General features: G+C 39.6%; 1 protein-coding gene across 3 annotated transcripts in view; it reads right to left on the bottom strand.

Annotated features, from left to right (window-relative positions):
* Nucleotides 1-12,865, bottom strand: part of LOC139761728 (probable serine hydrolase) — a 54,402-nt gene that overhangs the window by 13,275 nt on the left and 28,262 nt on the right. For 2 of the 3 annotated variants that reach the window (XM_071686124.1, XM_071686129.1), the window contains exons 4-5: nucleotides 8,918-9,019; nucleotides 7,569-7,757 (exon numbers count right to left, since the gene is read on the bottom strand). In XM_071686124.1, the coding sequence (XP_071542225.1) occupies nucleotides 7,569-7,757; nucleotides 8,918-9,019 (291 nt within the window). Of the gene's footprint in view, nucleotides 1-6,846; nucleotides 7,173-7,568; nucleotides 7,758-8,917; nucleotides 9,020-12,865 lie in introns of those variants that run through there. The other variant, XM_071686128.1, reaches the window with a different exon arrangement.

The following is a 12,865-nucleotide window of genomic DNA, read 5'->3' as shown; positions in this document are numbered from 1 at the left end:
TTACTTACTCGATCAAACCACCTCACACCACACATTGTCCTTAAACATCTCATTTCCAGCACATCCACCCTCCTGCACACTACTCTATCCATAGCCCACGCCTCGCAACCATACAACATTGTTGGAACCACTATTCCTTCAAACATACCCATTTTTCCTTTCCGAGATAATGTTCTCGCCTTCCACACATTCTTCAAGGCTCCCAGGATTTTCGCCCCCTCCCCCACCCTATGATTCACTTCCGTTTCCATAGTTCCGTCCGCTGCCAGATCCACTCCCAGATATCTAAAACACTTTACTTCGTCCAGTTTTTCTTCATTCAAACTTACCTCCCAAATGACTTGACCCTCAACCCTACTGTACCTAATAACCTTGCTCTTATTCACATTTACTCTTAACTTTCTTCTTTCACACACTTTACCAAACTCAGTCACCAGCTTCTGCAGTTTCTCACATGAATCAGCCACCAGCGCTGTATCATCAGTGAACAACAACTGACTCACTTCCCAAGCTCTCTCATCCCCAACAGACTTCATACTTGCCCGTCTTTCCAAAACTCTTGCATTCACCTCCCTAACAACCCCATCCATAAACAAATTAAACAACCATGGAGACATCACACACCCCTGCTGCAAACCTACATTCACTGAGAACCAATCACTTTCCTCTCTTCCTACATGTGCACATGCCTTACATCCTCGATAAAAACTTTTCACTGCTTCTAACAACTTGCCTCCCACACCATATATTCTTAATACCTTCCACAGAGCATCTCTATCAACTCTATCATATGCCTTCTCCAGATCCATAAACGCTACATACAAATCCATTTGCTTTTCTAAGTATTTCTCACATACATTCTTCAAAGCAAACACCTGATCCACACATACTCTACCACTTCTGAAAACACACTGCTCTTCCCCAATCTGATGCTCTGTACATGCCTTCACCCTCTCAATCAATACCCTCCCATATAATTTACCAGGAATACTCAACAAACTTATACCTCTGTAATTTGAGCACTCACTCTTATCCCCTTTGCCTTTGTACAATGGCACTATGCACGCATTCCGCCAATCCTCAGGCACCTCACCATGAGTCATACATACATTAAATAACCTTACCAACCAGTCAACAATACAGTCACCCCCTTTTTTAATAGATTCCACTGCAATACCATCCAAACCTGCTGCCTTGCTGGCTTTCATCCTCATCAAAGCTTTTACTACCTCTTCTCTGTTTACCAAATCATTTTCCCTAACCCTCTCACTTTGCACACCACCTCGACCAAAACAACCTATATCTGCCACTCTATCATCAAACACATTCAACAAACCTTCAAAATACTCACTCCATCTCCTTCTCACATCACCACTACTTGTTATCACCTCCCCATTAGCGCCCTTCACTGAAGTTCCCATTTGCTCCCTTGTCTTACGCACTTTATTTACCTCCTTCCAGAACATCTTTTTATTCTCCCTAAAATATAATGGTACTCTCTCACCCCAACTCTCATTTGCCCTCTTTTTCACCTCTTGCACCTTTCTCTTGACCTCCTGTCTCTTTCTTTTATACATCTCCCACTCAACTGCATTTTTTCCCAGCAAAGATCGTCCAAATGCCTCTCTCTTCTCTTTCACTAATACTCTTACTTCTTCATCCCACCACTCACTACCCTTTCTAATCAACCCACCTCCCACACTTCTCATGCCACAAGCATCTTTTGCACACTCCATCATATATATATATATATATATATATATATATATATATATATATATATATATATATACCTTAAGTGAAAAATCACCTTTACCAAAGCTGTCTCGCTGTCAGATGACAAAAGAAAGTACAGCCCTTCCAAAGAACTTCTAGCTTCAAACGAGTCCATTCAGTACCTGCACTTCTTCCTTAATGATAACAACATTGTCTATCTCAGATTTTAAGGATAACTTGGGGACAATTTTGTTCACTTCAGCACTATTGTCCATGTTATATATATTAGACTGTGTACCATTACCAGCTTCCTGTTTAATTTTTTCAAGTTTATCAGACTTCATTACTGTCAACTGGGACATGAAATGGTCTTCAAAACCTTCTTGGCAGGACTTCACCTCATCAAACTGACTACTGTCATTGCAAGATGTGCTTTGAGCAGAGAGAACACTGTTAAAAGACCTCTTTCATTTGTGACGTTCAATGTGCCGCACTAGATTATTCTTGGAGGCACAGGTCTTTTTGCATAGGGAACATTCATGTAACTCCTCTCTTGTATGAATATTCATGTACTGCATTAAATAATTCTTTCAAGAGAAAGTTTTTATGCAATGTGTACTTACATATGGCCTCTCTCCTGTGTGAACATTCATGTGTTGCACTAAACTACTCCTCAAAGCAAAGGTCTTTTGGCACTGTGAACATTCAAGTGGCTTATCTCCTGTGTGAACAGTCATATACTGCATCAAAGTACTCCTCTGGGAAAAAGTCTTTTGGCATTGTGAACATTAATATGGCTTCTCTACTGTATAAAGATCAATGTGCTGCACTATATAACTCTTGAGAGAAGGTCCTTTCACAATGTGAACATGCATATGGCTTCTCTCCTGTGTGAATAATCATCTGCTGCTCTAAATCATTCCTCCAGTTAAAAGTCTTTTGGCAATGTGAACATTCAAAAGGTTTCTCTCCTGTATCATATATTTATATCATCACCACAATGTCTTGACTTGTGGCCCTGCCTGGTGCACAAAGCCAGCTTCCTGGGATCCTGGGACAGGAAAGTAAAGGTATATCTTTTCAAACACCTTGCTCACTGTTTAGAAAAAAAAAAAATCTGTAGTTCTTACATTGTTTTACTCCCTTCTGTGAACATTCATATGGCTTATCTCCTGTATAAAGAACAATGTGCTGCACTAAATAACTCTTGAGAGAAGGTCCTTTCACAATGTGAACATGCATATGGCTTCTCTCCTGTGTGAATAATCATGTGCTGCTCTAAATCATTCCTCTTGTGAAAAGTCTTTTGGCACTGAACATTCATATGGCTTCTCTCCTGTATAAAGAGCAATGTGCTGCACTAAATAACTCTTGTGAGAAGGCCCTTTCACAATGTGAACATGGATATGGCTTCTCTCCTGTGTGAATAATCATGTGCTGCTCTAAGTCATTCCTCCGGTTAAAAGATTTTGGTAATGTGAACATTCAAAAGGCTTCTCTCCTGTATCATATATTTATATCATCACCACAATGTCTTGACTTGTGGCCCTGCCTGGTGCACAAAGCCAGCTTCCTGGGGATTCTGGGGCAGAAAAGTAAAGGTATACCTTTTCAAACACCTTGCTTACTGTTTAAAAAAAAGAAAAAATTCTGTAGTTCTTACATTGTTTTACTCCCTTCTGTGAACATTCATATGGCTTCTCTCCCGTATAAAGAGCAATATGCTGCACTAACTATTGTGAGAGAAGGTCCTTTCACAATTTGTACATGCATATAGCTTCTCTCCTGTGTGAATAATCATGTGCTGCTCTAAATCATTCCTCTAGTTAAAAGTCTTTTGGCACTGTGAACATTCATATGGCTTCTCTCCCATATAAAAAGCAATGTGCTGCACTAAATAACTCTTGAGAGAAGGTCCTTTCACAATGTAAACATTTCATATGGCTTCTCTCCTGTGTGAATAATCATGTGCTGCTCTAAATAATTCCTTCGTTTAAAAGTCTTTTGGCAATGTGAACATTCAAAAGGTTTCTCTCCTGCATCATATACTTATATCATCACCACAATGTCTTGACTTGTGGCCCTGCCTGGTGCACAAAGCCAGCTTCCTGGGGATCCTGGGGCAGGAAAGTAAAGGTATATCTTTTCAAACACCTTGCTTACTGTTTAGAAAAAAAAAATTTTGTAGTTCTTACATTCAGTTTTACTCCCTTCTGTGAACATTCATATGGCTTTTCTCCTGTATAAAGAGCAATGTGCTGCACTAAATAACTCTTGAGAGAAGGTCCTTTCACAATGTGAACATGCATATGGCTTCTCTCCTGTGTGAATAATCATGTGCTGCTCTAAATCATTCCTCCGGTTAAAAGTCTTTTGACACTGTGAACATTCATATGGCTTTTCTCCTGTATAAAGAGCAATGTGCTGCACTAAATAACTCTTGTGAGAGAAGGTTCTTTCACGATGTGAACATGGATATGGCTTCTCTCCTGTGTGAATAATCATGTGCTGCTCTAAATCATTCCTTCGTTTAAAAGTCTTTCGGCAATGTGAACATTCAAAAGGTTTCTCTCCTGTATCATATATTCATATCATCACCGCAATATAAAGGGTAGTGAGTGGTGGGATGAAGAAGTAAGATTACAAGTGAAAGAGAAGAGAGAGGCATTTGGACGATTTTTGCAGGGAAAGAATGCAAATGAGTGGGAAATGTATAAAAGAAAGAGGCAGGAGGTCAAGAGAAAGGTGCAAGAGGTGAAAAGGAAGGCAAATGAGAGTTGGGGTGAGAGAGTATCATTAAATTTCAGGGATAATAAAAAGATGTTTTGGAAGGAGGTAAACAAAGTGCGTAAGACAAAGGAACGAATGGGAACTTCAGTGAAGGGGGCTAATGGGGAGGTGATAACAAGTAGTGGTGATGTGAGAAGGAGATGGAGTGAGTATTTTGAAGGTTTGTTGAATGTGTTTGATGATAGAGTGGCAGATATAGGGTGTTTTGGTCGAGGTGGTGTGCAAAGTGAGAGGGTTAGGGAATTGATTTGGTTAACAGAGAGGAGGTAGTAAAAGCTTTGCGGAAGATGAAAGTCGGCAAGGCAGCAGGTTTGGATGGTATTGCAGTGGAATTTATTAAAAAAGGGGGTGACTGTATTGTTGACTGGTTGGTAAGGTTATTTAATGTATGTATGATTCATGGTGAGGTGCCTGAGGATTGGCGGAATGCTTGCATAGTGCCATTGTACAAAGGCAAAGGGGATAAAAGTGAGTGCTCAAATTACAGAGGTATAAGTTTGTTGAGTATTCCTGGTAAATTATATGGGAGGGTATTGATTGAGAGGGTGAAGGCATGTACAGAGCATCAGATTGGGGAAGAGCAGTGTGGTTTCAGAAGTGATAGAGGATATGTGTATCAGGTGTTTGCTTTGAAGAATGTATGTGAGAAATACTTAGAAAAGCAAATGGATTTGTATGTAGCATTTATGGATCTGAAGAAGGCATATGATAGAGTTGATAGAGATGCTCTGTGGAAGGTATTAAGAATATATGGGGTGGGAGGAAAGTTGTTAGAAGCAGTGAAAAGTTTTTATCGAGGATGTAAGGATGTGTACGTGTAGGAGGAGAGGAAATTGATTGGTTCTCAGTGAATGTAGGTTTGCGGCAGGGGTGTGTGATGTCTCCATGGTTGTTTAATTTGTTTATGGATGGGGTTGTTAGGGAGGTGAATGCAAGAGTTTTGGAAAGAGGGGCAAGTATGCAGTCTGTTGTGGATGAGAGAGCTTGGGAAGTGAGTCAGTTGTTGTTCGCTGATGATACAGCGCTGGTGGCTGATTCATGGGAGAAACTGCAGAAGCTGGTGACTGAGTTTGGTAAAGTGTGTGAAAGAAGAAAGTTAAGAGTAAATGTGAATAAGAGCAAGGTTATTAGGTACAGTAGGGTTGAGGGGTCAAGTCAATTGGGAGGTAAGTTTGAATGGAGAAAAACTGGAGGAAGTAAAGTGTTTTAGACATCTGGGAGTGGATCTGGCAGCGGATGGAACCATGGAAACGGAAGTGAATCATAGGGTAGGGGAGGGGGCGAAAATTCTGGGAGCCTTGAAAAATGTTTGGAAGTCGAGAACATTATCTCGGAAAGCAAAAATGGGTATGTTTGAAGGAATAGTGGTTCCAACAATGTTGTATGGTTGCGAGGCGTGGGCTATGGATAGAGTTGTGCGCAGGAGGGTGGATGTGCTGGAAATGAGATGTTTGAGGACAATATGTGGTGTGAGGTGGTTTGATCGAGTAAGCAATGTAAGGGTGAGATGTGTGGAAATAAAAAGTGTGGTTGAGAGAGCAGAAGAGGGTGTTTTGAAATGGTTTGGTCACATGGAGAGAATGAGTGAGGAAAGATTGACCAAGAGGATATATGTGTCAGAGGTGGAGGGAACGAGGAGAAGTGGGAGACAAAATTGGAGGTGGAAAGATGGAGTGAAAAAGATTTTGAGTGATCCGGGCCTGAAAATGCAGGGGGGTGAAAGGTGTGCAAGGAATAGAGTGAACTGGAACGATGTGGTATACCGGGGTCGATGTGCTGTCAATGGACTGAACCAGGGCATGTGAAGCGTCAGGGGTAAACCATGGAAAGTTGTGTGGGGCCTGGATGTGGAAAGGGAGCTGTGGTTTCGGTGCATTATTACATGACAGCTAGAGACTGAGTGTGAACGAATGGGGCCTTTGTTGTCTTTGCCTTGTGCTACCTCGCACACATGAGGGGGGGAGGGGGTTGTTATTCCATGTGTGGCAAGGTGGTGATGGGAATAAATAAAGGCAGACAGTATGAATTATGTAAATGTGTATATATGTATATGTCTGTGTGTGTGTATATATATATATATGTGTACATTGAGATGTATAGGTATGCATATTTGCGTGTGTGGACGTGTATGTATATACATGTGTATGTGGGTGGGTTAAGCCATTCTTTCATCTGTTTCCTTGCGCTACCTCGCTAACGCGGGAGACAGCGACAAAGCAAAATAAATAGAAATAAAAAATACCATAATCTTGACTTGTGGCCCTGCCTGGTGCACAAAGCCAGCTTCCTGGGGATCCTGGGGCAGGAAAGTAAAGGCTAATCTTTTCAAACACCTTGTTTACTGTTTAGAAAAAAAAATTCTGTAGTTCTTACATTCAATTTTACTCCCTTCTGTCAACATTCATATGGCTTCTCTCCCATATAAAGAGCAATGTGCTGCACTAAATAACTCCTGTGAGAGAAGGTCCTCTCACAATGTGAACATGCATATGGCTTCTCTCCTGTGTGAATAATCATGTGCTTCTCTAAATCATTCCTCCGGTTAAAAGTCTTTTGGCAATGTGAACATTCAAAAGGTTTCTCTCCTGTACCATATATTTATATCATCACCACAATGTCTTGACTTGTGGCCCTACCTGGTGGACAAAGCCAGCTTCCTGGGGATCCTGTGGCAGGAAAGTAAAGGTATATCTTCTCAAACACCTTTCTTACTGTTTAGAAAAAAAAAAAAAAATTCTGTAGTTCTTACATTCAGTTTTACTCCCTTCTGTATTATCCAATGAAACAACTGCAGACCTTGTCCAACCATCTGGAACTTGACCACTTTTTTAAGTTCCAAACACACTTCCCAGATCTAATCAATAGCACTTTCCCCTGAACTCTTCACCATCTTGTTCACCAATCCATCTATAGCCCTAGCCTTAACATTCTTTAAGAGTTTTCTTGCCATCCTCACTTCTACCTCTTAATAAAAAAGAGTAGTTTTCCAACACCTCTATCATGATATTTCTGTCAATACTAAGATAAATTTTCCTTACAACATATACCTTAAAATGCCTCACCTGATGATGATCAAGGTTCTGAGAAAGATATTGTGCTGGAGAACCTAGAATGCCAACAAGCTGACCATGAAGAGTCTGAAGGGATGGCAATGCAGCATACTGTTTAAGGTTGTCCAAACTCATGAACCGACCTTCCACAACACCACCCAGTAGGAGCAATCCAGGAATTCTTTTTTCAAGCTTCAGCAACTGGAAAATTATATATTCCTTAGCAATGAGAGAAAGGACCGCATGGCACACATTATTTTCATAGCTCTTTAAAACTACTTTCACACACATAACCACACCCTAATCTTCATCCTCTCCAACCATTTCTTTGCATCCTTTCAAATATTTGATAAAATTTTTCTCTTGCCTCATATCCCTTTCAATAGTTTGCCCATCTTATTCCAACCACATACATTTTACTCTGAAAACAGTCATACAGAATTTCATAATAGCTTCTGTCCCCATTTTCTTACTGAAATATATTCTTTAAGGATCAATCATAATAAAAAAAATGCTCTTTAAGGATCAATCATATAAAAAAAATGAATACTCTATATAATATTTGAGAACATCCCACACAAATGCTGCAGTGAAAGGGCTAAAGAGGCATAACCCTGAGAAGAGAGAACCAATCTTCAGACCTCAGTCAGAGAAGAGTCTCCTGGACTGCTCCCTTCATGACAGTGTTTAAACGGTTTGTTGTTCTGTTAGAGAACAAACAATTTCTAAGAAAGTAGATTCTCCTTCCATGTACACTACTTTGTTAAGACTAAACTAATGGTGGGCACAAATAAGTTGTTTGCTTAAAGAATCAGCAATGATCCAATGAAAAGCATGTTTTTATGGTAATCTTTTCACATGCCTTCACCACATCACCTAGCCCACCTTCCCAAAGAGAATGGGTCACCTTTAAATGATCTTTGGGATTTGAAACTGGTGGTAGGGCTGTCATGTGGTGGAGCATTTGGTGGCATCATGTTTAAGACTTGTATGAGAAAGTTATGACTTTTGCAGATTAAAGCAGATTTTTCATGCTAACCTCAAGACAAATTATTGTTAAATAGTTGTGTTTTTCAAGGGGAGACTATTGTATTACTAGCTGTGGGTTCTTTGCCTAGGTTAATTCAAGGACTTGTGAAAAACTATATATGAGATGAAGTTAAATGAGAGCTCTTCTTTAAAATCATACTGTACAAACACTCAAAGCCGAATTTTTCTGACCTGTGTTAATCTTATGGGATATAATTTATGGTTCTGCCAATAACCAAATACAGGTACCCACAATTCAAGTTGATTATTTCCAAAAGCGTGAAAATTTCTAACATTGAAACAGAAACAAATGCATAAGTTTCAAGTCTTACCTTTGCCACAGAGGGTTGATCACCAACAAAGGTGACAGTATCTGACTGATACAGACTCAAGAGAGCTTCATATTTTGTTCCAGTTAATGCAAGTTTCATTATCTGAAAAAGAAACATAACTAAAAAAAATAATTTCTGCTTATTTGCTACATATACAATTATGGGACTTTTTTTTAACATGCCTTCACTCTAAGTAGAATTAATTGTTACAAAATTAATAAAAATTAATATGTTAAAACTGCCTTTTAAATCTCAAAATGACAGCAATGGGGTAATGTTCCTTATCTCTCCTTCCAGACCTGTTATAACATGATACCATTTGGGCTATATTCAATACTCATCCGCTACATCTGCCACTGTCATTAAATACAATCAACAGCATTCACTACATCTCTTCACCTCATCACTGCCTGTTACAAATTCTCCATTTACCCCCTTCACTGATGATCCCATATCTTCTCTTGTTTTTCCTCACACTATTAACCTAAAACACATTCTTCAGTCTCCCCAAGGTTTGGTGATACTCAGTCATTCCAACTCTCATTTGCCCTCTTTTTTAGCTTCTGCACCTTCCTACTGACCTCCTGCCACTCTCTCTCTTGTACATCTCCCACTCACTTACACTCCCTCCATGTAAGTAACACCCTATACACCTCTCTTTTATCTCTTTCAAAAGCAGCTTTACTTTGTCATTCAACCACTCACTACCCTTTCCCATCTGCCCATCTTCTGCATGCCACACATTTGTCTGACATGTAAACACTGCTTTTTAAACACTTCCCATTCCTTAGCCACACCTCTTGCCATTCTACACAAACACTCTTCAAGCATCTCTTCACACAAGGATCTTTCCCAGACTCACTTACTTTCACCACTTTCTTTTCATCCATGTCATTTCCTCTTTTCTTAAAGTCCTAATAAATTTTCACCCTGGCCTCCATCAGATAATGATCAGACATCCCACCAGCTAACCCTCTCATAACATTCACATCAATCTCTCTTTTGCATGCCTACTAATAAGTACAAATCCCTCATTATTATCATTATTATCTTTCATTTTCATCATGCAATAGTCATAATACATCCACCTCTGAGATATTGTTCAACTATCAACCTGGATCAAACATATGTCATATATTACAATCGACCATCTCCAAGACCAATTTTTCATCAAAGGTCTGACATCTTTGTTTATGTAATCATATACACCTTTAAACAAGCGTGATCTTATTGCACTTAGATCAAATGTTCCAAAAATGTCAGCAGTTACACATATGCCTAATGTATTCAAATTACCCAAGCTAAAAACTTCTGTCACTTCTATCTAATTTACATTCATAATTTATTTCCAAAATCCAATCTGCCACATATATCAGCACATCTTTTCTATGCAACTGCAACAATGTCCAAAACTACACTGACATATTTGAGAATATTTATAGTAACAGAGTACTTAACACTAACCCAAAGGCTAGCAAGGGCAGGATAATCCGCTCCATTAGGACATATACAGTGCCTTGCTAACACATGCAACAAAATTACTATCAACGTTTTTTGCAGAGTGATAAGCCCTTCATAATCTGGAATTTCCAGGAAATAAAATTGGTCAGCATTCCTCCCCAGTCATTTCAAGTAGGGATACTTCATCTATCTTGGTCAATTCATAACCACCTCTGATCCTTTGCTTACAATCGCAGATATGAGTAATCTCCATAAACTTGATACAAATCATAGACATTTTGGAAAAGAAAATGAATGAAAGTAAAGGCAAGAATATACACAAATATATATATATATATACATATATTCCTATCAGTCCATGGGGAAAATGAAACACGAAAAGTTCCCAAGTGCACTTTCGTGTAATAATCACATCATCAGGGGAGACACAAGAGAGGAGTATAACAGTCAGTTGATATACATTGAAGAGACGAAGCTAGGATGCCACTTATTTACCAAATGGCGTCCTAGCTTCGTCTCTTCGATGTATATCAACTGACTGTTATATTTCTCTCTTGTGTCTCCCCTGATAATGTGATTATTACACGAAAGTGCACTTGGGAACTTTTCATGTTTCATTTTCCCCGTGGACTCATAGGAATATCTTGATCACGCGCAAAATTGTGATCCTTTCCAATATACATATATGTATGTATATATATATATCTATATATATATATATATATATATATATATATATATATATATATATATATATATATATATATATATATATATATATTTTTTGCTTTGTCGCTGTCTCCCACGTTTGCGAGGTAGCGCAAGGAAACAGACGAAAGAAATGGCCCAACCCACCCCCATACACATGTATATACATACATCCACACACGCAAATATACATACCTACACAGCTTTCCATGGTTTACCCCAGACGCTTCACATGCCCTGATTCAATCCATTGACAGCACGTCAACCCCGGTATACCACATCGATCCAATTCACTCTATTCCTTGCCCGCCTTTCACCCTCCTGCATGTTCAGGCCCCAATCACACAAAATCTTTTTCACTCCATCTTTCCACCTCCAATTTGGTCTCCCACTTCTCCTCGTTCCCTCCACCTCTGACACATATATCCTCTTGGTCAATCTTTCCTCACTCATTCTCTCCATGTGCCCAAACCATTTCAAAACACCCTCTTCTGCTCTCTCAACCATGCTCTTTTTATTTCCACACATCTCTCTTACCCTTACGTTACTTACTCGATCAAACCACCTCACACCACACATTGTCCTCAAACATCTCATTTCCAGCATGTCCATCCTCCTAAGCACAACTCTATCCATAGCCCACGCCTCGCAACCATACAACATTGTTGGAACCACTATTCCTTCAAACATACCCATTTTTCCTTTCCGAGATAATGTTCTCGACTTCCACACGTTCTTCAAGGCTCCCAGGATTTTCGCCCCCTCCCCCACCCTATGATCCACTTCCGCTTCCATGGTTCCATCCGCTGCCAGATCCACTCCCAGATGTCTAAAACACTTTACTTCCTCCAGTTTTTCTCCATTCAAACTTACCTCCCAATTGACTTGACCCTCAACCCTACTGTACCTAATAACCTTGCTCTTATTCACATTTACTCTTAACTTTCTTCTTTCACACACTTTACCAAACTCAGTCACCAGCTTCTGCAGTTTCTTACATGAATCAGCCACCAGCGCTGTATCATCACCGAACAACAACTGACTCACTTCCCAAGCTCTCTCATCCCCAACAGACTTCATACTTGCCCCTCTTTCCAAAACTCTTGCATTCACCTCCCTAACAACCCCATCCATAAACAAATTAAACAACCATGGAGACATCACACACCCCTGCCGCAAACCTACATTCACTGAGAACCAATCACTTTCCTCTCTTCCTACATGTACACATGCCTTACATCCTCGATAAAAACTTTTCACTGCTTCTAACAACTTGCCTCCCACACCATATATTCTTAATACCTTCCACAGAGCATCTCTATCAACTCTATCATATGCCTTCTCCAGATCCATAAATGCTACATACAAATCCATTTGCTTTTCTAAGTATTTTTCACATACATTCTTCAAAGCAAACACCTGATCCACACATCCTCTACCACTTCTGAAACCACACTGCTCTTCCCCAATCTGATGCTCTGTACATGCCTTCACCCTCTCAATCAATACCCTCCTATATAATTTACCAGAAATACTCAACAAACTTATACCTCTGTAATTTGAGCACTCACTCTTATCCCCTTTGCCTTTGTACAATGGCAGTGTGCACGCATTCCGCCAATCCTCAGGCACCTCACCATGAGTCGTACATACATTAAATAACCTTAGCAACCAGTCAATAATACAGTCACCCCTTTTTTAATAAATTCCACTGCAATACCATCCATATATATATATATATATATATATATTTTTTTTTTCATACTATTCACCATTTCC

This window comes from Panulirus ornatus, chromosome 41 (assembly GCF_036320965.1).
Source record: "Panulirus ornatus isolate Po-2019 chromosome 41, ASM3632096v1, whole genome shotgun sequence".
In the NCBI taxonomy this organism is placed as follows: Eukaryota; Metazoa; Arthropoda; class Malacostraca; order Decapoda; family Palinuridae; genus Panulirus; species Panulirus ornatus.
The sequence above is the reverse complement of the archived record's forward strand: the minus strand, read 5'-3'. Positions and strand labels throughout refer to the sequence as shown.